The sequence below is a fragment of the Drosophila pseudoobscura genome, chromosome 2 (genome assembly GCF_009870125.1).
Source record: "Drosophila pseudoobscura strain MV-25-SWS-2005 chromosome 2, UCI_Dpse_MV25, whole genome shotgun sequence".
Taxonomy (NCBI): domain Eukaryota; kingdom Metazoa; phylum Arthropoda; class Insecta; order Diptera; family Drosophilidae; genus Drosophila; species Drosophila pseudoobscura.
Window position 1 is genome coordinate 29331661 of NC_046679.1, and position 24274 is coordinate 29355934.

Genomic DNA, 24274 nt, shown 5'->3' on the forward strand with positions numbered 1-24274 from the left:
TCAATGAAAATCAATGAGAATCAATGAAAATTCATGAAAATGAAATATAAAACAGTTTCGGCTGGAATCAGGCAAAGGTCCTGCACCCACAGAACACCCACGGACATGTCTGTATATCGATTCCCTGCATAAAGTGGGTGTAGGATGTATGTATGTAGGAGGTCCAGTACTTGATTGATTTCCGAGTAAATGCAACAGTTTATTTGCATATTTTGCAGAATGTTTCTTGCACAAACCGAACGGTAAACAGAAGTATATTACTGTACGAAATATGTAAAATATTTAAATTGGCAAAATATCCCATACACAAAATGAAAGGTCAGACCAAATGGGGGAGGGGGTCAAAGGATCAGTGATGGGATGTGCATAGCTGCAGAAGCCAAACGAAGTTTATAGAAAATTTAATAAAATGCAACCCACAAAATACAGAGAGAGCGGGATAGAGGGAAATGCCAATGAATACAAGAAATATACGAATAAATATGCTATTTACTTTTATTGCATTTCAATTTGCTATCAAAGCCAACAGCCAACAGCCAGCAGACAGCCAATGAACATATTGCAAGTTATGGATTTTTTCATAAAAGGATTCCACAACATTTTGCCACAGCTGCTTGGTATTTTATGGTATTTTATATGGAATTTAAAATGCATTCTTCTGCTCAGCATAGCATAGGTACACAGGCACCGCCCGAAGCCAAAACTGAACTAGCTGCCATCTGTCTGTCATCTCTGATTTGTTAGCAATAAGCCTGGCTGGAAGCCAGAGACAAAAGGGTCTCATCATTGCTAGTGCCACTCCACATGCCATAATATAAACATATTCATTACTTATCGTAATACGACCATGTGAATCCTATATGAACCTGCTTCGTTTCCTGTTGATTGCCATCTTTATCCTGCCCTCCTGCCCTCCTGCCCATCCCTGCATGAACTCCGTTGCACACTCGGTTTATGGGTAACCACTGCGGCACTTGTAATGCAATTGAGTCCCCGACTAAAGAAGAGCTTTAAGGGCTCTGACAGAAAGTTGTTCCGTGTCCCACCACCCTGGCCTCTATATCCTGTGTGGGTGCGTCTCCTATGCAATTCTCATGACAATGCAATGCTGCAGATAATTGCACGTTACAGGGTCCTGCAAGCAACCAGCAGAGCCTGTTCTGTCGTTTCGAAGACAAAATCAAAATCCAACAATATGGCAATAAACGAATTTTCGTTATAACAATGCAGTTGACCATCACAGAACACACACCCCCACCCCCACCCCCACACTCCACACCCCCACACATGAATGGCCTCTTCCTCTGTGTGCCCCAAACTGCTTTCAACCACATGCAATTTTGTTTGGGATGCTGATACCCCCAATGGCCAGGGCCAAAAGGAGGTAATGGCCAATGGTCAGTGCTGGCTGGACTTGCTAGCCACAATTTTTTGGGCCGGGTCGGGGGTTGGGTTGGGTTGGGTTGGGTGGTAAATGTCCCTAGGTGTTGGCCACATGGGAGCGAACCCAAAACGCAGCTATTTGTATTTTGTTACAGGACATGCTGTCAGTGGCTATATCCTTTGCAGCGAGTGGGTCGGAGGGATTTTTATTGAACAAAAATTCATAACTGTAGCCACCCCTCGTTTTTGGGTGACAGTTTTTGGAGCAGCGTCCAATGCCGCCTCTGGGCAGGTCTCTGTTCTTCTCTCACTTATTGAATTTTCAGGACTATTTTCGGGAACTATTTTGGCAATGCGATTGTGTGCGGCTGGGGCTAATTTAGCTGCAACGGAGAGTCTTTAGTCTCTCATTTCCGGCACTTGTTTAGTGTGCCGTCGATTGCCTTCAGAGGGGCCTTATCAATTGGCTGGCCAAGTGGTCGTCACCTGTCGCTTCTGGCCTAGTCAGTCTTTGTCAACATGTCGTCGTGGGTTGTGTCCACCACAGAGCTGCACGACTCTGGGGCCAATGGTAATACCTACCGATCTGGCGGATCCCGCCACAAACGTATGATCCTAATGGTGTGGCACAGTCTGACGGAGAAATGCGAGAAATTCGGTCAATTTCTGAGGCGAGAGACGAACAAACCGCTGCCGAAAGAGTTGAGGCGATCGCTGCGATTAAGTAAGTCGTCCAAACGCAAAGGCTATCGGTCTTGGGAGAGCGAGGCTGATAAACGGTAAGAACAATATACATATACATATATATGTGGTACACCTGTGGCCCAGATAAGCCACTTGTTATTGTTTTGCTCTGAAGGTTCTCCCTATTTATCAATCTTTTGTTTTCTAGGCTGATGCAAGAGCGCTTAAACGAACCGATTAATATTTCCATACGCATGGGACCGGCCTATGACTTCAGACCCTCGAACTCCTGAATGGAAAGCCCTTTCGAATTTCAGCCAAAAACCACCTCTGTTAACGCTCTGTTAAATTATCATAAGTTCAAAAGTGCAAACCGTTAGCTTTTATTAAAAGTTTCTACTTATTTACACCCAGTTTTTGTACTCACCAACAAAGCTCTTAAGCAGCTGTAAGCCGAGAGCTTTTAGCTGCAGTCAAAGCTCTGCTTCTCTTTCGATTATTGACTCTCTTAAGCTTCTACGGCAGTTGGTTCTCTTAAGGGCGCCCACACAAAAGTTTATTGCCCCGCTCACAACAAGTGGACGTGACGGTATACACTACACTATGGAGTGTATGTTCTTCAGAGGGCAATATGTTAATAAAGTGTTTAGTGTCTCAATTAGAGGGGTTCATAATTATTAAAACATATAAATAAAATTCAAGTAATGTTCATGAAAAACATCATTATTATATTAATAATAAAATAATATATATATCAAATCAAATAAATCATATATCAATCATAATCAAATGGCCTTTATATCTTCATTTTGCTAAAATAATCATTTTCTTAAGGTACTTACCTCTGTCCACTCCACCTGCCGTAGCGCATTCACCAGTCGCCAGAGCTTCTACTTTTTTGCTTGCCTTGCATTTATTCACGGCGTTACACTCTCACTCTCTTCGGGACGCGCGTTCGCGCTCTCTCTCTGCCGCACAGTTAGTCGCTCTCTTCCCGTCTGCCGCCATACGTCACAGAAAGCGTTATCTTCCCACTAGAGTGTAAAACGTGTTCCGCGGACGCGGAAATGACATTGATAGTGAAATTTTAGCTTAATTTGTTCGTTATTTTTTGTTTAAACCACAAACATTCACTAAAAAAAAAAAAACAATAAAAAATACCATAAACAAGAGAACTTTTATTGAAAAACTTTGACTTGCACTAAAACAACCGAAACGAAACGGAACGAAAAACAATAAATAAAATTAACATAAACAAAAGCGAGTCAAGCGTACGTGCAAAATATGAAGCTGATTTCCACATTCGTTTTCTTGGTGGTGGCGTTTTACAAGTTTTTCAAGAAATTTTTGTAAGTTTCCATAATTATCTAATACTTGTGTCCTTTGATGTTGTGGGGTGTGCCCGTGCCCGTGCCCTTGTCCTTTTCTTGAAAAAAATCTGTGACTTATTGACAAAACAACCTCAGCAGCGGGCCGTGCCGTGCAGCAAACAAAAACAACCACACTAGGCTGCAATAAAAGCATTGTGTTTCCCGTTTGTTTGTTGCTTCGTTGCTTTGTTGCTTTTTTTTTGTTGCTTTTCATAAATCAAATTTCCTTTGTGCAGGTCTCTGCATTTATTCAGCTTTTTCTTTGTTCTTCTTGCAGGGGATTTTCTTTTTTGTTTTTAAATAAATTTTGCTTCAATGCGAGCCTCTTTAGCTGCTGATTAGTGCGAGTGACAGGGAAGAGAGGGGGAGAGAGCTTTCCCACACTCTCTGGCTGGCTCTCAATCTATCCCCGGCTAATTTTCTCTCCCTCTCTGTCTCTCTTTATTAGCGCCTCGCACGTTTTTTGTTTGGGTTTGAGGCCGCTAGAAAATTGGCTAGAGTCATGGTGCATTTTTCTAGGGTGTGTTGCTCTCTATCTATCTCTTTACATTAAAGCTAATTGGGTAGTGCTTTAGTCACCCCATTTGAACACACCCTGCCCTGCGGCTTGCTATTTGGGTTGGTATTTGGGGGGTTTTCTGCATATAATTTACTCAAGTGCCTGTTTGTTGCTCTTGTTTTACGAGTTTTGTGGATGAGTGTGTGGTTGACAACAGAAATGGGTTTTTAATTACTCCTACCATAACGGTTCTTTGTGTATATTGATGTACATACATACATATGTACATGTGTGTGTGCGTTTGAGGGCGTTGTGTACATAATTTGAACAAGCACAAAAGATCCCCACTGATTAAAGAGGGGCTTGCCCTTGTTCAAGAGACCCGAGACCCCATAATTTCATTCGCTATTGTGGGGAATTCCCCGATACAAAAGATCTCAGTTTGTTTGGGGGAAATGGATAATTGACAGATGCCAGATGCTACCCCAGCAGAATTTTTGAGTGTGTTGTGGTCAGGTGAGCATTAATCTAACCTACCCTACAGTGGTAGAACATGCCCATCTAGGAATCTACAAAGAAAGCATGGATACCTAAATAATAGTAGTCCACAAACTATTTAACATGCCATTTATCAATTGACTATAATCTAATTTAATAGACTCCATCAATTTCCCATTAAGCTTAGAGATAAATGACGTAAACCCATAAAACCCTCAATAATTATTAACAATATTTTATTTTCATTTAAACTATAATAAATTGTACATTTTAAAATCTTTAAATTCCAAAATCAATCCAACAATCACTTTTCAATCAACATTCTTCATCTGTCAAAATTTTTAGCAGCAAATTGATGAATCTTTAAATCTATCAGGCAAAACAGACGAAGTATGTACTTTAAGTAATCCTTTCCTGTCAACACCCAAAGCAAAAATCCACTTACTCAGCACTCAACATTCATTACCCAACCCAACCTACCCCAAAAGCGACTTAAAGACTTAAGCCGGCAGATCAGCAGTCAACCGAAAACTCGAAACAACTGGAATGACTCAGTTCTAGAACACATGTACATATGAATGGCATACATATGAATGTAAGAGCGTATGTGAATCGAGTCTCATAATCCATTCTGGACAAATACTCGAAATACATAGACTGCTAGAAAAGTCCCACTCTGATAAGAAAAACACTCGGAGGCTATACAAGAAAACAGTTCAAATTTCAACAAAAACAAAAAATATACATATGTACACACATATATGATTTCTTTTGTACATTATATAGCACGGGCACGCTTACGGTTTGCCGAATTTGATAAGACCCAAAAACCCAGAACGCCTCAAAGTACACGTAAACAAAACAGTAGAATGGCAGACTATAGCTGACTACATCGAAAATCCATTTGAAGTATCATATAATATAAATATATATAAGATAAATAGAAAGCGAACTTGATACCGGCCGCAGGCACTCAAACAAGGCCGTGGTGGGGTCCACTCGAAAAACCATAATCTTATCTCAATGGCCAGACCACTGGGCTGGGGCCGAGAGCAATAAAAATACACATGGAACTAAATAGTTGTAGTGGCCCCTCCAACTGCCCCACCGAACAGCAGTAACCTTGACAATCTCTGGATTCGCTCATAGAACAACGCAAATGCAACCGCTTTAAACTAATTAAAACCAAATACATCCAGGCAACGTCACATTTTTCTGCATTCTCCCAACCAGAGCTTATCAAAGCAGCCTTGCAAATAAATTCACCCTTTGAATCTTTTATAGCCAACATGTGGGCGAAAGAGTTGTGTTCAAAGAACTATTATGAAGTGGCAATTGTGCTCCTGTTATAGCCGATAAGATACAGTCCAGACGAAGCCAGACACGATCAGCGCGTCACTGGAGGCATTCTGTTATCAATTCCGATTTACAAATCGTTCATGGATTGACCCACTCCCATGCAATAAATTAATGGGTAATGAATCATTCGAGTATGTACTCGAGTTGTCTGTGAGTTAAATCTCTGAGATATTTATTAAGGGAAGAATATATGAATTTAAAGAAAACTTGGAGAGAGTTTGCTATAAGGCCTTCAAATGTCTGTTTAACGAGGAGGACGGAGGTGCTTTTAAGGGAGCTGTATACAGATGAACCTTGATTCTGGGAATTTTTAATGAAATTCGACACAGAATTTAGATGCCACAACCTTGAACCAAGTAATTTAGTCTCAAAATGGAACAAAAACTCCATTTTGCTTATTTTCAGAATAATAAATATTTTTTAAACAATAAGTATACTTTCTATATCTTTATTCCTTCCTTCCATCTGCCTTGTGCACGATCTGCTATATTTCTTCGGTAGCTCTTTGCTCTTACCCTTCCATGCCCTACACTTGTGGACATGTATTCGCTATCAATGTCAAACAGAGTTACAAGTCAGCCCCCATAGAAACCAAAATCAAATGCTAAACGAACTGTAAACATACATATGTATGTATATACGAGCACAGAGCAGCATTACAGACCCTGAGAGAGTGAGCCATTGAACTTATTACGATAATGAGGTAGCCAGAGAGCGAGTGAGAGTGAGAGAGAGAGTGTAGCGATTATTGTGCAACCGCCTCGTTCAGACAGACACCCAAACAGAGAGCGTTAGAGGGGGAGAGAGCACACCATTATCAATATCCTTATCAGCAATGCTCTCTCTCTCTCTCTCGCTGGTACTCGGTGGGGGGAGTGGGAGTATAAATGGCGCAAAGCACCATCCATCGCGTTTAGTTCTTTGCAGTTCGTCGGAGGCATTAGAACCAATTAAATTTGCGCTTTTTGAAAAATCTACTTATCGATCCATTGCGACTGCTTTTTTGGATACTCTTCGATTTTCGCTACTTAACCATGTGTGGGAGTGCATAGAGCATAGTGGGCAACAAAATGGTGAGTTCTGCACAGACCCCGATAGACCCCATCCTTTGCTGAACGAAGAACCCGCTTGCAAAATGCCCCACGAACCGAATGAACGAATTTTCGAGTCCAGTCCAATGAAAGGCGGCTGGAATCAGCTTTTGCCGGAGCAGAACCAGTTATTTCCAAGCCAAAGTCGACGCGATATAGTGCCCATACTCGTACAGGCGAGCATTTACGATTAAAACATACAATCTGTCGCTAGGCGGTTGTATAACGAATTAATCAAACCTAAGCAAAAGCGTTTAAAGTGTGCCTCTATACCCTAGAAACCAGATGATATATGTGTGCCAGTTAGGCGACAGGAGAATATGTACTTGTGCTTCTAGCAGGACTGTAAAATATCTTTATTTATGGGTTGCTAACCAAAAGAAATTGAACTTTCATACACATAAATGGGAAAACAGTCTTGGTAGGCAATTTATTACAACAGATCGTTGTCAGGGAAAGTCTCTGCTGTAAGAACTACAATGGTAAGCATCTTTAGATGCCCTGTAATATCATAAACTGTCTCGTCAAGGCATGACAGAATATCAAACGATGATAGCTTATGATATAGCAAAGGAGGCAGCGCCACTTTAGACAACCTTCGAGTCACCGTATAGCAGAGTCTCATGGCATACAAATAGAGCAATTCTTTATATCAGAAGGTAAATTATTGAGCAGCTTTTGTCATAGTACCCCCTTGTTTTTGGGTTCAAAATAACGTCCGCAACTGCTTTTTAACAATAAACTATCAATAGACTTCCAAACATAATCTTTTTCCCTAGTGCGATTATTTATAGGTCATCGATTAGTCGACTAAACCAAAGAATTCGTAATTTCAATAAGTGCCAAACAACTGATAAGCTTGTCAAATACCAGACGTCCCTTGTTGGTTTTTCGTTTTTGATATATAGAGCTAGAGCCAGACGCCTGATCGATGACCCGATCACCTCTGTACGGGAACAGGTGTCCCAGTAATTTAGCTGACAAAGTAAATGCCGTTACAGAGTATTAAAAATGCCACACGCGTACGCCCTGCCTAGAGGCCTAGAACTGTCATAAGTTCAGCGGGCGTACAAGTTCATGTGGCATTCGTTCCCAACAAGTTGACGGACGATTCTCTATAGACCCGCTCGTACACTCACGTAGTACATATAGCCGCATATATAAATAAAACTCAATGTCGGCCGCCTCAACACGACTTTCCGCAGTGCATTGCCAAAAAGAAGGAAAAACAACAAATAAGAGACGGAATTTATATCAAATCTTTAAACAACCAAAGAGCAGATGCAGGGAAGGGGAAGTTAATATTATATGTAATTAGTGGGATAACCGAGAAATACTTCTTGTTGGGTGCTGGAACGGTTTGTAAATATAGGAATATTAAATATAGAAGGGTACTTATGTACATGTAGACCAAGTTCATTATCAACTGAGCAAACATATAAAGACAATTTTGTTGTGGGATATTATGGGCTGTTGTTATTGCATAGATATTCCACTAAAAAGTCAGCATTTATAATCGACAATGTAATTAGACTTTTCCTTGTTACACAAACGTATTACATCTTCAAGGGCTTTCATGTGGAATATTTCAAAACAATTTATTTGCATTAAACGTATGTGGAGGCAGATTAAGTGTATTTATATTTATATGGGCGAGACACGCCTTAGAATTGTATATTTTGTGTTGTGCTTGGATCAATTCTACACGCCTAAAAGTATGGTACACGTGAATGACTCTGATATCGATCATATGTACATGAATATCTACACATGCATGTAGATTGCTCATGCACATATGTAAATCATAAGTAAAATTCGTGTAAATTTCTCGTTTCTTGGGCAGACTATTGAGTTTTGCTCTAGAACTGCTTCCAAAAGAACTTCATCCACGCTTTAAACTGGAAAAATACTTTGATCTTACTTCTCAAGTTAATATCTTTTGTGTTCCATGACATCCCATGCTGCCACCATCAAAGAAAGAGATCCAAAAACAGATCTTATATCAGAGTAATAGACTTGTAACCTTTTATTAGATCTAGATCTGCATAAGTACTCAAGGGAAATTAGATTAGATTAGATTGAGAAAAAAGGGTCCTTAAGTCTTTATAAAATTAACTAAACATTTCATTCAGTCTACGATTTCAATGAGAAAAACTAGATATACGTGTAGGCTCTACATGAACACATAAATACGATTATGTACCCACTGCGGAAACGAATGAAAGTTGTTCTGTTTGGTTTGTTGTTGTATTTTGTATTTGATTCGCTTTTAGTTTATTAGCCACCAAATGAAATGCAATTAATTTGCTCTTGAATTAATGCAAATCATGAAACGCAACAACAAAAGTCATGAAATTGTATAATAATTTATTAGCTACAAATTAGCATTGGAGGTTTGATGTCTGTTTGTGTGCTTTTCCCCCCTTTCTGGGAGGAGGAACAATAATGATTGTCAACTGACAGACAGACAGATGGAGAGACAGTTGATTAATCAATCTTTTCTGATTGGAAATTGTTCATTATTTATCAGTTATTGTTGTTTTTGGAAATGAAATTACAATAGAAGTTACGACCTACCTAACATTTACTACTCTTTGAGGAAGTCGGGAGCTTGGGGAACACTTTGAAGATCACTTTTTAAGGAAGTTAGGGTGATTTTTGATTATTTTTAAAGGGTTTTTGAGGTAGATGGATGTCCTCTTTTAAACAAGACAATCCTTCTGATAATTTTCATTATTTATTAGCCATTTCCTGTGTTATGAATACAGCCATCTCTCTCAATTGTTCAGCAATTATTTCACTGTGACTTTAACCTCAAACACAGCCACAAGTTCAAGTGAATATTCTTTTTAATTGAACAAAACAATTCATGTTATGTTTTCCACACAAGCCACAGCTGATTCATCAGGTCAAGTTTATGTGAGGGGGGAGGTCCAATGAAAGTGCCAGGCAGGCAGGCACTCAATCTATAACTTTTAGGCAGTAAATCACAGTAAATCTTATTGTGATTCGGCTAATTGTGAATTTGACATTTTGGAAAGTGATCAAATGTGGTTTGCCTTTAGCCAGAGGAACAACGAAACGAACGCAACGACCGAATCGGCTTCGATCGAGCAAAGTGAGCGATCGAGAGCATTTACCTATGACTGGTACTGAACAAAACAGACAACTGTCTGGTCTGCCTCTTTTAATGAGAGTGTGCGATGTACGATGTGCGATGTGCGAGAGGAGAGCGCCCAGAGGGAGCACTTGATTGCCTCGATCTCGGGCTAGAGCCCCCCCATGCAAAGATATAAATAAGGAAAAGCAACGCACGCGCGTATTAATTGTTGGATGTTCTAAACGGACAGTCGGTCGGTAGTCGCTAGTCGGTCTCTCTCCTAAAATATTGCAAAAATAATATTCAAAAGTGTTCGAATGGAAGTAGAGTGAAACGGAAATGGATAACAAGAACTGCATACAAGAGCATTATGGCCATCGTCGACAGCCCGCCCTGGGCAAGGCCATGCCCGTGACGGCTCTGCTATTGAATCTCAATCTGGATGATGGCACTCGCCGGCGTCAGGATGTCCAGGAGGACCGGGATGAAGACGACGAGAATCCCCCACGATACTTTAATGTCACAGATGAGCCACCATCGCCCGATGGAGGGGAAGAGCCACCCCCACCGCCAGCCCACTATCGACAGGAACCACAGCTGGCCGGATCCTCGGCGGAGCCCAAACCCTGCCTGAATTGTTTGGGACTAGGAGATCACCAGATGACCTCCTCCTCCACGTCGGCCATCAATGAGATGTGCCTGCGTCTGTGCGGAGATGAGTGCCGCCAGCCGCAAGGTCTCTCCCTCGGTGGCCAGCGTCTGCGCCAGGATTTCCTCAAGCAATACGAAATTGCGGAAGCACTGGCCAAGACCTCGGCAATGACCTCCACTGTGCAAATGAGGCAGCGTCTGGCCGCACGTAAACTGGAAATCGATTTTGAAATGGATGTCGAACTGGATGCCACCAAGCAGCAACATCAGCAGCAACAGCAGCAGCAGGGTGTGGCCAGCCCCAGCCCCAACTCAAACTCCAATCGAAGACAGACTGCAGCTGCCGTTGGAGGAGACACGGTGCCGCCGTCATCGTCGTTTGCCGTCGATTATGAGCCGCCTCGCGATCTGCTCTTGTATCTTGTGAGGTGAGACATTCAGACAGACAGACAGACAGACAGTAACTGTTGCCGAAACTTGTTGCCTGCCTGGGGGGCTGATAAATCAAGTTCATGGCTGGGCTCTGTGTCAAGTGTTCTTAGGCATTGTCCGGCCCCACAGCCACTCAGGCCCGTTTTTTTTTCAGCGGCAGCAAAAACTAACCTTGCACAATTTTTGTGCGAATTGATCATCAGGGTGGTCTGGTTGTCTGTATTTTTTAGTTGAGTGAAAGGCGGGGAAAATGTGGCAGGAACGATTATAATTAACAATTAATCTGTTGATGATACCTTTAGATGCTTTTATTTACTGAAAGATGTTATTCAAGTGTTCTATTGATTCATTAGCATTCAATTTAATATTTATGAGGGGTTTTAAATACCTATCTGTACTTTATTTTGGTATTTTATTGGGTTTATAAGTCTTTTTGAATTTTCTTTGAATTGGATCGTGCTATAGAGCTATAAAAGAGGTTGGATTTTACAGGGAATCGTGTCACTCCACCCTTGGTAGGGTTAACCTTTTGGTGTCCTTCAAAAGTAATACCATTTTAAACCAATTTCTATGACCATTTAGATGGGACAATCCTTATGTTATACTCTGTAGAGGAATGCAGTAGCAACCCTTTGTCGGGGTCACCTTTTGGTGACCCAAAATATAACACCTTATTCTTTTAAACAAAATTTCTATAACGAATTAGATGGGATAATTTGTATGTTATACTCTGTAGAAGAAACCCCTTGTCGGGGTCACCTATTTTTTTTATACAAATTTCTATAACGATTTAGATGGGATGAACACTACATAGTACTCTTTAGAGTAATTTGCTGTGCAAATATACTACTGTACTACTCTTTAGAGGAATTTGCCATGCCATCAATAATCCTAATCAATAAATAGTATATAAAATATGCCAGCTGGCTGGTTAGTCTATCAATGAATGTTAGTACTTTGTAATTGTCTCTGGATCACGCCCCGACAGCTGATAAGAGCCATACAAAAAGCACACACGTATCGTGTGGCACGTGGCCTATACTCAAGTAAAAACAATTTAAAAGCTGCGGCTCGTAAGCGCTTTTGCAAGTGGGTGAAGTTCTTCGCATATGAGATCCGAAAATTAATGCCTAACCCCATAAAATATATTTCTGACCGTATTTTTTTAGGAAACACAGATGAGGCCGCGTCTCTTTGACATTGGCATATTGAAATTAAATATAAAACATTTCAAACTATCCTAATAAAACACTCAGAGTTTTTAGCAAACTAAGAGACAGAAATTTAAGAACTAAAAGCCAGAGACTAAAGAGACACAAAAGAAATCACCAAACGAGAAAGTGCACCAAAGGTGATCAAAGATGGAGTTTTTAATGAAAACATCGCGTTTGATTGTCACATCGAAGACGTTTGCGAGACGTGTGGCCGTGCCCATACCCAGGTAAACCCTCCCTTAATTACAATCCCTAGGATATCCAGAAGAGATATACCCCTTGCAGATACAGATACAGATACTTCATTACGCATGTAACTGCGTTGTATCTATCTGTCTGATGGATTAGCATTTGAGATCATACTGTTTAGGCATACAACACCGTCTGGACATTAGCTAAGGATGTGTTATTTTTTTGTGCATATCTCAGAGATGCGGGGCACTTTTGTTTTCATTAGCTGACCGGCCATCTGGGACAGAGAGTGAGAGAGACCCCAATCTGCATTCCGTGTCCCATAAATATTTAGCAGGCTGTCAAGAATTGTTCTTTTGTTTGAGGCTGAGGCCGATACCTCGCCACACACGCACGTGAGGCAGAACGTATTGATCTCGTTCTGTATATCTTGCAGATACATGTACAAGCTGGAATACTCGTTTGTGCGTCGTCGTCGCCGCTGTCGTTGTCGTTGTCGTCTCTGGTATCTGTATCTCGGAATCTTCGTTCTCTTTTTCGCCCCGCCGGCGACAATCATCTCTCTAATAAAGCGCCGCACTTCAGTTGGCATTCAGTTTCGCCAAAGTCGCTTGCAAGCGCACCTCGTTCCAACAAATATTTCGGCCACGGTCCCCAACCCAGTTCCCAAATTGGAAATCCTTCACCCTATACCAGATACACTATACCTCCATCAACCGATTCGTCTTCGTCCTGCCATCAGTCATGGAGCAAGCTCTGCATATGAAGCGTGCCAATAAGGCACCCTGCAAGAACGACCGCAAGTCCTACCTCCAGAAGGTGATGCTGACCAGGTGAGAGATCAGATCGGACGACCAGGCTGTGGCTGCTCTTCGCTCTGGACTGAGCCTGTGATTGATTGCGTTGACAAACTGAAACCCGTACACCGAAATCCAGTCCCATACACCCCAAACCGTACCAGAGAGATTCTCTCTCGATGCCCGAACTGGTTTTCATCAGAACCAGAATCAACAGTGCCCCCTCCCCACAACAGCTGTGAAGCTATTGACCGAGCGACATTTTTTTGTTGGTTTTTTAACAGACTTTTGCGTGAGACTTTTGCGTGGGTGGGAAGCATCTCTATCTCTCTCTCTATATCTCCCTCTACAAGAGAGAAAGATCTGCGCTTAAACGTCAGTTTAGAACCAGAGCAAACGTGCTAATTGCTGAGAGATTTGATTAAAAATATATCATGACTTCTCTGCTGAAATGTGCATTAGAGACTCGTATCTATTTCTAGTTTGTGATTAAACTAAAGAGTTAGTATACGAGATAATATTAGAGATATTTCGAGTGGGTAGGACACTGGAGTCTTGATTCTCAGAATGAATAGTATTCAATTGAAAAGTCTCTTTGTCGATGGATAAAGTTGTAAAATGAACAAATCAATAGATCCTGAAGACAGGGAATTCTCTGTATTTTACCAGAAATATCTCTGAGATCAAAGAAAAGTGTTCTGAAATAGTTTCAACTTTAAAGTTATTATTTTTATTGATCCTAAGGCAGAAAAATATTGAAAAATTCCCAAGGTTCTGTTCTCTAGAAGAACCCCAAGGGCTGTGCTGAGAGTAGTCCTGCAAAATATTCTATCAGAAGACAGGATTCGGTTTTGTTTCGAACGTCTCCTTCTTTCTTCCCAGCTGCTAATTTCCTAATTTCATACCTTCTTTTTGGCCTATATATCAATTTATTTTGCTTTCCATGCTTTCCTTGAAATTTGTAACTCTGAAAAGCTCTGTAAAATCTGTATTTAATCCCACAAATTCCCCACACACACACACTATGATTCTTTTTGCAGCAAGGGAAATATGGCAAAATTATATACGAGTCGTCGACATAGTCATAGCCTATTCATTTTCAGCATAATACTGCGAAAAATCCTTTATAGAAAGCCCTATGCGTTGTGAGTATCCTTCCGTTGTTGTTGCATTGCGTTCCTTTGTTGCTGTTGTTCTTGATGTTCTTGCTGTCTTTAGCTGAAAATTGTTTGTTTGAAAAATATCGATTTAAATGCCAAAAGAAACCATATCCTTATGGTTTGTGGAGCACGTTTTTAGCTGAATTTTTTTGCCACAAAGAATCCATAATTTATGGCCAATAACCTCTTACAGAATGGGCTCATTCAATTCGGCACCAAAGATCAACAATGTGGACTCCCAGGACGATGGTCTCGAGCTGCCCAAGGGTCTTCTGAGCACATCGGCATTGCTGCAACATGTGCAGCAGTCAAGGGGCATGGGCATCGAACAGCCATCACTCCTGTCCCGATGCTTCCTCAAGCCCCTGTTGATGGACGAGGATGTCACCGATGGATTGCGTTGTCTCCAGCTGAACTCTGTTTCCAGAGGTAACAAAAATGATACTTACAGCTTTTGATGGATTTATTATAATTTATGGATGGATTTTTAGTTTGCAGTGCACCCATTGAAGGCGATAGTTCGCAGAACATTCGATTGCTACAGTGGAATATTTTGTCGCAGAGTAAGTACTGTTTATATTAATCCTTAATCCTTGTCCTAATCGGTTTCCTTTAGCTCTGGGCCAGCATAACGATGGCTTTGTACGCTGTCCCGAAGAGGCGTTGGATTGGCAGCATCGCAAGTACCTGATTGTCCAAGAGATCCTGCAGAATCAGCCCGATGTCATTTGTCTGCAAGTATATATTTATGACCTCCCCCCTGGCCGCCATGCAGTTGCGCTTTAACAAGGAATCCCCATTCGTTCTTTTGCAGGAAGTGGACCACTTCAAGTTCCTGCAGACCGTCTTGGGCAGCCAGAACTATGCGGGCATCTTCTTCCCCAAACCGGACTCGCCTTGTCTGTACATAGAGCAGAACAACGGACCCGATGGCTGTGCCATTTTCTACAAACGCGACAAGCTGCAGTTGATGGGCTACGACACGAGGGTCCTGGAGGTGTGGCGTGTGCAGAGCAACCAGGTGGCCATTGCGGCCCGACTCCAGTTGAAGGCCTCCGGCCGGGAGTTCTGTGTCTGCACCACCCATCTGAAGGCACGGCATGGCGCCCTGCTGGCCAAGCTGCGCAATGAGCAGGGACGAGATCTGATGCGATTCGTTAAACAGTTTGCTGGCGAGACGCCTCTGCTGCTGTGTGGGGACTTCAATGCGGAGCCCATCGAGCCCATATATGCCACGATACTCGGCTGCGATCTGTTCAAGCTAGGCAGCGCCTACGCGGATGTTAAGCTGGAGCGAGAGCAGATCCTACAGCACAGCGAGGATGTCAATGAGTTTGTCTCGCAGTCGATCAAGCGTGAGCCGCCCTACACCACCTGGAAGATACGCGAGGAGGGCGAAGAGTGTCACACCATTGACTATGTCTTCTATACACCCGATCACCTCAAGGTGGGACCGCATTAAAAGGTTATAAAGACATTTTCTAATCGCTGTTCCCATCCAATTGCAGATCAAAAACTGTCTGGAATTTCCGGCAGGCGAAGAGATTGGCAAAAATCGCACGCCCAGCTATCGGTATCCATCGGATCATTTCTCTTTGGTCTGTGACTTTGAGCTGCTCGATGGCCCACCACCGACCTCTGGCTCGGGGGATCAGGCGGACAAGGCGAGTGACAGCGAGGGGGAGGGCAGCAAACATGGCAACATACAATAGCCAAGGCGCCACAAAGCATCCGCAAATTCACCAGATGACAAGTTTCAATTACATTACATCGATTGTGATATTAGTTGTTAGATACATTTTAGCCTCATAACTCGTACACATACACGAGTGTTGCACGACGACAGTTTGCAGCTTTTTACAAGAAATAATCCAAAATTCACAATAAATAAATTAATTAAGTTGGAAGAAAGTCAAAAAAAAATGGGTTTATATGCTATAATTAATAAAAAAAAGGGTCGCAGCTTTCGTTCTTCTTCTAGATCTGTTCTTGTTCTGTCAGCTGTATAATATTTTAGATCTATTTTAGTTCAATTTAAGTTTGTTATATATATGGAATCTTAAAAAATGAGGATATCTACAGGATGTTAGTAAAAAGTAAGTAAGATCACCCTCTGATTAGGCCAGTTTGAATCCGATTAATATGAGTGTAATCGATCAACAACCTATCGCAGCTAATTGCGAATTCCACAGCTGGCATAGTAGATTAAACGCCTATTGAATTCGCAAATCGAGAAAAAACCGTCTAAAGCCATCACAAAAACACGCCATTTGGCGAAAATTGCAGCCGGAAATTATCAAATGCGGCGCAGTCCGCGTAGCCACTGAGAAGCCACTGTTACGCAACAGAACAAAACTGGGCATAATAAATATACTTTACATGTATTCAATGCATTCAATGAATTATAACACGATATTCACACTAATATTTAACTTGCACACCCGCACCAAATGTCCTGGAGAAAGACATCCCATCCATCCATCCGTCTAGATGAGGGCCAGTATAGCAGTTAGCACAAACGAGGCAGCCACCATTGCATAACCAGTGGAGTACACTTCCTTGATCTTGAGGAAACGACCCGTGTCCCAGAAGAGATGGCGAATGCCGTTCGCTGTGTGATATCCCGCCGGATAGGCGATGATGAACTTGAGGGCCGTCAATGTGGCGCCGCTCAGTTGGAGTCCCTCCACCATTGTCACATAATGGCTAATGTCGTGAGACGAAATCAGAGCGCCTAAACCCAAGGCCCAAACGCCAACGCCCAGAGCCATGCCAGTGCCGCGGTGCATGACCGACAGTATGGAGGTCAGCTGGGGCTGGTAAATGGACAAATGGGGCGACAACTCGCGTCCCAGGCGTGCGTTCTTCTCGAAGTAGGTCTCATCCTTAATGGTTGAGCCGACGGAGACAACTTTCATCGATGCCTGGCGATTGACAGCGGCCATCTTAAGGCCTTGGCGCAAGGCCGGCGATCGAATAAGAGTGCTGGAGAGTGCATACCTAAGGATAACGTTTTAATTAGTTTTAATGTATAAAATTGCGAAAATTACGTACATTTCAGTGTTTTTCTCGAATTGTATGTATGACCGTATACCAGAAGCTGCAAATTACCATCGACTCGCTTATCGCACAAAAATACCGATATTACGTTTTCCCTTTATGTTTAACCCTTATTTAGGACACTATCAAATAAAAGGGAGTGCTAAAATTATCTAGTCTTGTAGAAAAATGATTCATCGAACGGATAAAATTATGTGGGGAGGGCTGAGGAGCATTATCAGTTAGTCAGCATTATTCAACGGAATATCAAAATTGAACAATAGCAACGATTGCTTTCTTACATTTTTTTTTTGTTTGACCTTTTACGCTAAAATCTTTTTTAGGCAAAATCCAATAAAAGCAAGTATTTAAAATAAACCAGTCAAGTAGAAAATAAGTTCATTAACTGGATTAAATTATGTGGGCAGGGCTGAGAGATCTATCTAGCTAGTAATACTAGACCGAATATCAAAATCGAGCAATATTATTTGCGATCAGGGATGGATTATGATTAACCCATTATAGACCAGTGGGTATCGAGCAACCACCTACGAAAACTATCTGAATATTTTTATATAAGTACAGAAGATTTATAATATACAATAATAAACCAACAGTATTATTTTCCGCTGTGTCAAGCTCAAGAGTTACCATTATTAAATTAAGGGGGCTAAGTGGGCTAAGTTCCATAAGTCCACGGTCACACTGTCCGCCATTTTCTTTCTTTTTGCTCGAAATAGCGCGTGGCACGTTGTTCCCGCGGTCCCGGTTCGGTGCAGTTATAATAGCAGATTTGCAAGGAGTTTAAACGCCATCTTTTCGCCAATCTAACACCAGCAATCATGAAAATCTTCAAGGATATCATCACCGGGGACGAGATGTTCGCCGACACCTACAAAATCAAGCTGGTCGATGACGTAGTCTACGAGGTGTATGGCAAGCTGATCAGCCGTGAGGGCAGCGAAATTAAACTCGAAGGTGCCAATGCATCTGCCGAGGAGGCCGATGAAGGCACAGATACCAACGTTGAGTCCGGAGTCGATGTGGTGCTGAATCATCGTCTGGTGGAATGCTTTGCATTCGGCGACAAGAAATCGTACACCCTCTACCTGAAGGACTACATGAAGAAGGTGTTGGCCAAGCTGGCGGAGAAGTCTCCCGACCAGGTTGATGTGTTCAAGACCAACATGAACAAAGCCATGAAGGACATCTTGGGCCGCTTCAAGGAGCTGCAGTTCTTCACCGGCGAGTCTATGGACTGCGACGGCATGGTCGCCCTGGTCGAGTACCGCGAAATCGATGGCCAGAGCATTCCAGTGCTCATGTTCTTCAAGCACGGTCTCGAGGAGGAGAAGTGCTAAGCTCTGAGTGTGCGTGTCTAGATTTTTTTCTGCATGGGGAGACCATCGAAGACCTCCAACCTCAGGCCCTCAGCCACGGCCACAAAGAAGCAACGCCCCATGCAGCAGACACACAGGAATGGGGCACCATCACCGGCCCCCCGCCCAGCCCAACCAGAGGAACATACTCATGCATACCTTCTATATATTTATCCGATAATTAGTTACAATTTTGAAAGTCCTAAATTTATGTTACACTGCTGACGAATCCCCTGTACCGAGCGATGCGATTTTATTTGATTTATTAAGTACAACAAAATTTTCTATAATTTTCATTTCAATGTTTATTGTTTAAATGCAGAAGAGCAGGCAAATTTGTGGTTGTAGCTAAATGCGAACCGGGAGAAACAAAAACCAAAATACAGTAGCTAAAACTAAATAAGAACAACTGAAACAACTATTGTAATTTGATAACATGGTAAAAATAATATTTTGATAGCAACAACGCAATTTTGTGTGCATTTTCGTTTATGTTTCAAACAGATATCGATCGAGAGAAATTACCGAAAAATGGAACATAAGTACTGAATTAAACGGAAACCATATACAACTGTAAATACTAGCATGTCTGTACTTTTCATGGGCGGCGTCGATTCATTTTCGGGAAATTTACAGCTATGAGTAGGTAGACGCCGCAGCCGCCGCCTGCATCTACCTGATGGGTGTGAGCGAGCGCAAAATCGAGAGGGGATGAAGGGAGGGAGTTTGTCGCCATCTGAGTCATGCCGCGCCGGTCGGCTGGGAGTTTTTGGCCAACCGACATGTTATTGACCCTTGACAGTGATGTACAGACACACTCACAGGCGAGCACATGTCATGCGCAGTGCCATTTGGCATTGATTACTATTTTTTGCACGTTGCAGTGCAATTTGGCCTACTTTCGCACGTTGCATTCGACCTAACCTCAATGGCCACTGGGCCCGCTTATCATTTTGAACAAACCAAATTTATTATTTCTAAAAATTTTCGCATGAATGTATTCATTTTTATCTGCGCGTAGAGGCAAACCCATACAAATGCCCTTCGGATGGGTGTGTGTGTGTGCGTGAGTAAAACGTGTCTACCTGTTGCCCGTCGCGTGAGAGAAAAGTACAGTGTGCACTCCCTGGAAAGGCAGCTCTCATGGAAAATGGGAATAAATTAAAATGAAATCAACTTGATGGTAATGTGTTTTTTAAATATATTTCAATAAAGATCTTTAACGAATTTTGTGCATAAAAAATATAACATTTGATCATTTAAACGTTGAGATGGCAATATAAATCAAACTCAAAACCTGTAGATAAACACAAACGATACTCTTCTGAAAAATTAAAATCTTATCTATTGAATATTTCGTGATTTTTTAGATAAGTTTGAATGGTATTGACCTTGTTCGGCATAAAATCATGTTCTTACCGATGAACAATGATTTGATTAGGGCCCGAGGGTCTTAGAGCTCCCCATATGAAACATTAAAACAACAATTCTATTCGGTTTACGTATAAAAATGCTAATAACAAATTATATTTTATTTCGTTCATAATTTTGATGCTGCAAACTGCGACAAGAACAGTTAGTTGACCCCAATTTATAGGGGAATGTGTTTGGAAATGTCAGTCAAACTAGTTACTATTTGTAGGTATGTATGCTTCTGGCTTTTGATCATTCAGATTTTAAAAACAAGGTTATAAAAAGAGACTATATAGATTTACTCTTGCACAAGTTCTTTCGCTTATATTACAATTACACTATGCTTCTAGAAAACGACAGCACCGGCTGCCCTACTGCACACAAACATTCCGTTTTGTAATGCTTCAGTATAAATGGAATGAATGCCGATCGCTTCTCAACAAATAAGTTAACAAAATTCGCCAAATATTACTCGTAAAATTTAAGATTACACATGGTTGGTTTTTTTTTTTTTGGAGGGGTTTCGGAAGGTGTGTGGCGTGGTTAGTGGGTGGTGGCACCGACAAGATTGCCTAATAAACTAAAATTTAGATAAAAAATCCATTATCATCTCGGTCGAACTACACAAACATACAACACGCGCCGTTAAATATACATATACAAGGCTAGATTATGTTCCGCTGCATCATACATAGTCGAGCTGTATGTAGATCTGTTTAACGCCCACAGACTCGAAGATCATCCTCGTATGTGTCACCACATACTTAGGGTCGACATTCTTGGACACCTCCAGCTTAAGGGCGCCCACATAGACATCGGAGCAGAGCGTCCAGAAGTGCGGCTCCTGCACGGCATATACGCCGGCCAGGCCGGTTACCTTCTGATAGCACTGCGGCAGTGATCGGTCCAACGATGATGGTTGTCGCTGCATCAATATCAGTATGGACTCCTTAATCAGGCCCAGTACGCTAAGCGCAATCAGAAGGGAGATGAAAATCGAGCAAATTGGATCCGCTATCATCCAGCCGAACATTTGCATCAACACAGCCGATATGATGACACCCACAGAGCCGAGGGTGTCGGCCAGAATGTGCAGGAAAACGCCGCGCATAATCTGAGAATTGCTACCGCCCATGTCGCCGTGGGAATGACCGTGACTGTCGTGGTCGTGCGAGTGGCCATGACCTAGAAAGAAGAGCAACAATTTCAAGCTGAAATTGAAAGTGAACCGTTTTCGCGGCTGATTTACCATTATCCAAGGTGATGGCCTCATGATTGTGATTGTTAATGTCGCTGTGACTATGGGAGTGGCCGTGTCCGTGATTGGCGACGCTGGCGCCACCGCCGTGGGAGTGTCCGTGTCCACCTCCCCCATGCGAGTGCCCATGGCCGCCATGATTAAACGCATAGATTCCGACTAGGTTTACCAGGAGCCCCAGCACGGACACCACAAAGAGACGCTCGTGCTTCACCTCGGGCGGCTCCAATAACCGTTCCACACCCTCGGACAATATAAAGAAGGCGATGAATAGCAGGAACAGGCTATTGACGAATCCTGCCAACACTTCGGCACGCACATATCCATAGGAGAACTTATCGTTTGCCTTCCACTTCGTAATTACCGAGGCAGCCAGACCGGCCAAGAGACCCGTGCAATCGAAGAACATGTGAAACGAGTCAGAGATCAGACCTAGGCGATAAACATTGAGAGCATTGTAAAGCCTGGATAAGATTAACACCAATTGAATTTGAGGGGTACACACCCAGGCTGTTTGTCAAAATGCCATAGAAAAGCTCGACGAAGGCAAAACTCAGGTTGAGGAGCAGAAACAGAAACAAATTGCGCGAGTTTCGATCTGAGAAAATGAGCCGCCTCCAGCTGTTTAACTGTTCTTTGACCCGGTAGCCGAAGCTACTGCGGTCCTTGTGCGACAGCGGTATCATAATTGGGAAACGTGTAAATCTGCAAAGACACCAAACACGAGAAATCTATAAAACATACGCATTACGCTGCTGTTATCAGGTCCGTCATTTGTTTGCATACGTGGTATAATCGGTGTGGCTTAGCCGTTGCCTTCCTCCAGCTGGCTGGCTAGCTACTTCTGCTGCAAACACTTGTTCTGGCCTGGCCCCCAAAAGAATGTATGTCTGCGGCGTCGGCGGCAATTATTTTATTGTGCAAATTACCTCACAACGCACAACGCTTCCTGCTACGTCGTCGACCAGGCCGACGGTAGTCTTATTTGCACAGGTTGTCCGTTGCACACTGTTGCGTGCAGTTAATGTTTAACTAAGCGGCTTTAATTTAATTCATCTTCAAAAAACGAGAAAATTTGTGTTGGCCAGAAATCTGCCGTGTTGTCACAAATATTGGGGTAACCACATAAACATATTCGCTCCACTAATCGCTGCGTTCGCTGTGAATGGATAGTTGCAATCTATCTAAATGTCTGCTACGTAGGCGGCAGCAGGGAATGGCAAAACAATTAAACAACAGCTGTATGCTATTTAAATGTTTTGTACACATTACTAAATATATTCTTCATGTAACCGATTTATTATTTTCATGTGTGTTGGCCAGCAATCTGCCGTGTTGTCACAAATATTGGGGAACCCACATAAACAAATTAGCTGCGTTCGTTGTGAATGGATACAGTTGCAAGCCAGCTAAATGTCAGCTGGGTACAACTTTCCACGTCCGCGGCCGCAGGGAATGACAAAACAAATAAACAACAGCTGTATTAAATTTAAATGTTTTTTATAAATTTATAAATATATTCTTCATGTATTCGAATAATAATTATCATGAGTAAATAATATTTCGTTTGTCACAGGTGCAGATCGCACACTTGACACGTGCTAGCGTTAAAATTGAATGTCAATGGCCGAAGAAGAAGCACTGAGCAATGCATAGTTTATTTAAAAACTAGAATTATTCTGCCAACGTCATATAAGGAAGCTATCTTCACAGCAGCAACTAGAGTATATAAACAACTTTAGATCCCACAATTGTGTACACCAGCTGGTGCCAACACTTATCAAAACAACAATAAACTCAAGCAAATGTCCCTTACATCAATAAGAAAGCAAGTTTATTCAACATTTTACACACAGCAGAGTCCTAGTGCTCGCCCATACAATCCAATTCATTGTAAAACGAATGCGACTATAAAAATGCGTTGGTAAAACATTTTACGCTTCATCACCCTTGGTTGCACGTGTGTAGATCACCTGGGAATGATGTTGCACGACCTGCTTGATCAGACCTGAAACCGAAAAGAATACGTTTGAGCATTAGTAAATGATTTGTTTGGAAATTGTCATTTAGATAACATACCCTTGTCGCGCAGCTCGATGAGAGCACGCTTGGCCAGAGATCCGCGGATCTTCAAACGCTCAGAGACAACCGAGGGGGTGATGAGCTTGTAGGCGGGCACCTCCTTGTACAGCTTCTCGTAGGTAGGCTTGTCGAACAGAACCTGGTTGTTCAACTTGTCCCTAACCTTGCCCTTGGACCACTTCTTCTTCTTGGCCTTGCCGCCGCCGGAGCCCTCCTTCTTCTTCTGTGTCTTTTGCGGCTGCTTGGCCGACGACTTTGCGTCCTTCTTAGGCGGCTGAACGGAAAAAGAGGCGAGAAGAGATATTCACATTAATGTGGGTTCACTCAAAACAATTCACTTAAGTGGACATTTGTTGCCACCAGCAGCAGCACCTAGAGCATCGCCGCCTGTTTCGAGGTTAGGGCGTGCTTCTGTTTTTCCTTCATTTTTTCACGTTTTCCAGCCCATTGGTAGGCAGAATTTCATGGCACAGCACTTGGGCAACACTTCATTCATGATTTTCTTTCAATTGTCCGCCGTTTTCACACTAAAAATCGAGTATTTTTGCCAAAATCTGAAGCAGCGAACTCACCATCGTGAAAAGTCAATGCAGAAAGATGGAGGGCGGAAATCGCCAGAGTTACCACCCCTCTGGCGTACAGCACAGGGCTGCATGCTCACATTTCGTGCCGT

The 24274-nt window shown here is 42.4% G+C and overlaps 6 protein-coding genes across 13 annotated transcripts; 3 read left to right on the forward strand and 3 right to left on the reverse strand.

Moving 5' to 3' along the window:
* The first annotated feature begins 1876 nt into the window (after nucleotides 1-1876).
* Nucleotides 1877-2473, forward strand: LOC4803138 (uncharacterized). The gene is made up of 2 exons (XM_001359893.4): nucleotides 1877-2162; nucleotides 2276-2473. The coding sequence occupies exons 1-2, from the start codon at nucleotides 1903-1905 to the stop codon at nucleotides 2358-2360; spliced, it is 345 nt and encodes a 114-aa protein (XP_001359930.3). The 5' UTR covers nucleotides 1877-1902; the 3' UTR covers nucleotides 2361-2473.
* A 788-nt stretch (nucleotides 2474-3261) lies between these two features.
* On the forward strand, nucleotides 3262-16353 carry cu (NADP/NADPH phosphatase nocturnin). 6 transcript variants are annotated; one of them, XM_015182827.2, is made up of 8 exons: nucleotides 6705-6866; nucleotides 12237-12508; nucleotides 14311-14415; nucleotides 14624-14859; nucleotides 14922-14993; nucleotides 15047-15168; nucleotides 15245-15877; nucleotides 15939-16353. In XM_015182827.2, exons 2-8 carry the CDS (start codon nucleotides 12429-12431, stop codon nucleotides 16140-16142), a joined length of 1452 nt encoding a protein of 483 aa, XP_015038313.2. In that variant the 5' UTR covers nucleotides 6705-6866; nucleotides 12237-12428; the 3' UTR covers nucleotides 16143-16353. The 6 variants fall into 6 exon arrangements, with proteins under 6 accessions (XP_015038311.2, XP_033233743.1, XP_015038313.2 ...); XM_033377852.1 differs by lacking the exons at nucleotides 6705-6866; nucleotides 12237-12508 and adding an exon at nucleotides 3264-3416; XM_003736867.3 differs by lacking the exon at nucleotides 14311-14415 and having other exon boundaries at nucleotides 6706-6866.
* Nucleotides 16354-16792: 439 nt separating this feature from the next.
* Nucleotides 16793-17622, reverse strand: SdhC (Succinate dehydrogenase, subunit C). Its single transcript, XM_003736870.3, has 2 exons — nucleotides 17485-17622; nucleotides 16793-17430 (listed from the first exon to the last, which is right to left on the reverse strand). Coding segments are annotated over exons 1-2 (516 nt in total). The 5' UTR covers nucleotides 17487-17622; the 3' UTR covers nucleotides 16793-16916.
* Nucleotides 17623-18180: 558 nt separating this feature from the next.
* On the forward strand, nucleotides 18181-19426 carry Tctp (translationally controlled tumor protein). Its single transcript, XM_001359895.5, has one exon. It carries the CDS (start codon nucleotides 18312-18314, stop codon nucleotides 18828-18830), a length of 519 nt encoding a protein of 172 aa, XP_001359932.1. The 5' UTR covers nucleotides 18181-18311; the 3' UTR covers nucleotides 18831-19426.
* A 914-nt stretch (nucleotides 19427-20340) lies between these two features.
* On the reverse strand, nucleotides 20341-22661 carry ZnT86D (zinc transporter 86D). Of its 3 annotated transcripts, none has more exons than XM_002138005.4 (4): nucleotides 22449-22661; nucleotides 22025-22224; nucleotides 21511-21951; nucleotides 20341-21446 (listed from the first exon to the last, which is right to left on the reverse strand). In XM_002138005.4, exons 2-4 carry the CDS (start codon nucleotides 22203-22205, stop codon nucleotides 20947-20949), a joined length of 1122 nt encoding a protein of 373 aa, XP_002138041.2. In that variant the 5' UTR covers nucleotides 22206-22224; nucleotides 22449-22661; the 3' UTR covers nucleotides 20341-20946. The 3 variants fall into 3 exon arrangements, with proteins under 3 accessions (XP_002138041.2, XP_015038315.2, XP_015038314.2); XM_015182829.2 differs by having other exon boundaries at nucleotides 22306-22661; XM_015182828.2 differs by having other exon boundaries at nucleotides 22025-22250; nucleotides 22306-22661.
* A 666-nt stretch (nucleotides 22662-23327) lies between these two features.
* On the reverse strand, nucleotides 23328-24265 carry RpS25 (ribosomal protein S25). Its single transcript, XM_002138006.4, has 3 exons — nucleotides 24174-24265; nucleotides 23599-23875; nucleotides 23328-23527 (listed from the first exon to the last, which is right to left on the reverse strand). Exons 1-3 carry the CDS (start codon nucleotides 24174-24176, stop codon nucleotides 23454-23456), a joined length of 354 nt encoding a protein of 117 aa, XP_002138042.1. The 5' UTR covers nucleotides 24177-24265; the 3' UTR covers nucleotides 23328-23453.
* Between the last annotated feature and the right edge of the window lie 9 nt (nucleotides 24266-24274).

Excerpts from the sequence above, each read along its gene's own strand:
- LOC4803138 (XM_001359893.4), top strand. The coding sequence starts at position 1,903 with ATGTCGTCGTGGGTTGTGTCCACCACAGAGCTGCACGACTCTGGGGCC. Across the intron at positions 2,163-2,275 it reads GAGAGCGAGGCTGATAAACG|GCTGATGCAAGAGCGCTTAA; the intron begins GTAAGAACAATA and ends TTTGTTTTCTAG.
- cu (XM_003736868.3), top strand. The coding sequence starts at position 10,324 with ATGGATAACAAGAACTGCATACAAGAGCATTATGGCCATCGTCGACAG. Across the intron at positions 14,994-15,046 it reads GTGGAATATTTTGTCGCAGA|CTCTGGGCCAGCATAACGAT; the intron begins GTAAGTACTGTT and ends GGTTTCCTTTAG. Across the intron at positions 15,878-15,938 it reads ATACACCCGATCACCTCAAG|ATCAAAAACTGTCTGGAATT; the intron begins GTGGGACCGCAT and ends ATCCAATTGCAG.
- ZnT86D (XM_002138005.4), bottom strand. The coding sequence starts at position 22,205 with ATGATACCGCTGTCGCACAAGGACCGCAGTAGCTTCGGCTACCGGGTC. Across the intron at positions 21,952-22,024 it reads CATTTTGACAAACAGCCTGG|GTCTGATCTCTGACTCGTTT; the intron begins GTGTGTACCCCT and ends TTTATCGCCTAG. Across the intron at positions 21,447-21,510 it reads GGCCATCACCTTGGATAATG|GTCATGGCCACTCGCACGAC; the intron begins GTAAATCAGCCG and ends TCTTCTTTCTAG.
- Tctp (XM_001359895.5), top strand. The coding sequence starts at position 18,312 with ATGAAAATCTTCAAGGATATCATCACCGGGGACGAGATGTTCGCCGAC.
- RpS25 (XM_002138006.4), bottom strand. Across the intron at positions 23,528-23,598 it reads CATCGAGCTGCGCGACAAGG|GTCTGATCAAGCAGGTCGTG; the intron begins GTATGTTATCTA and ends TTTCGGTTTCAG.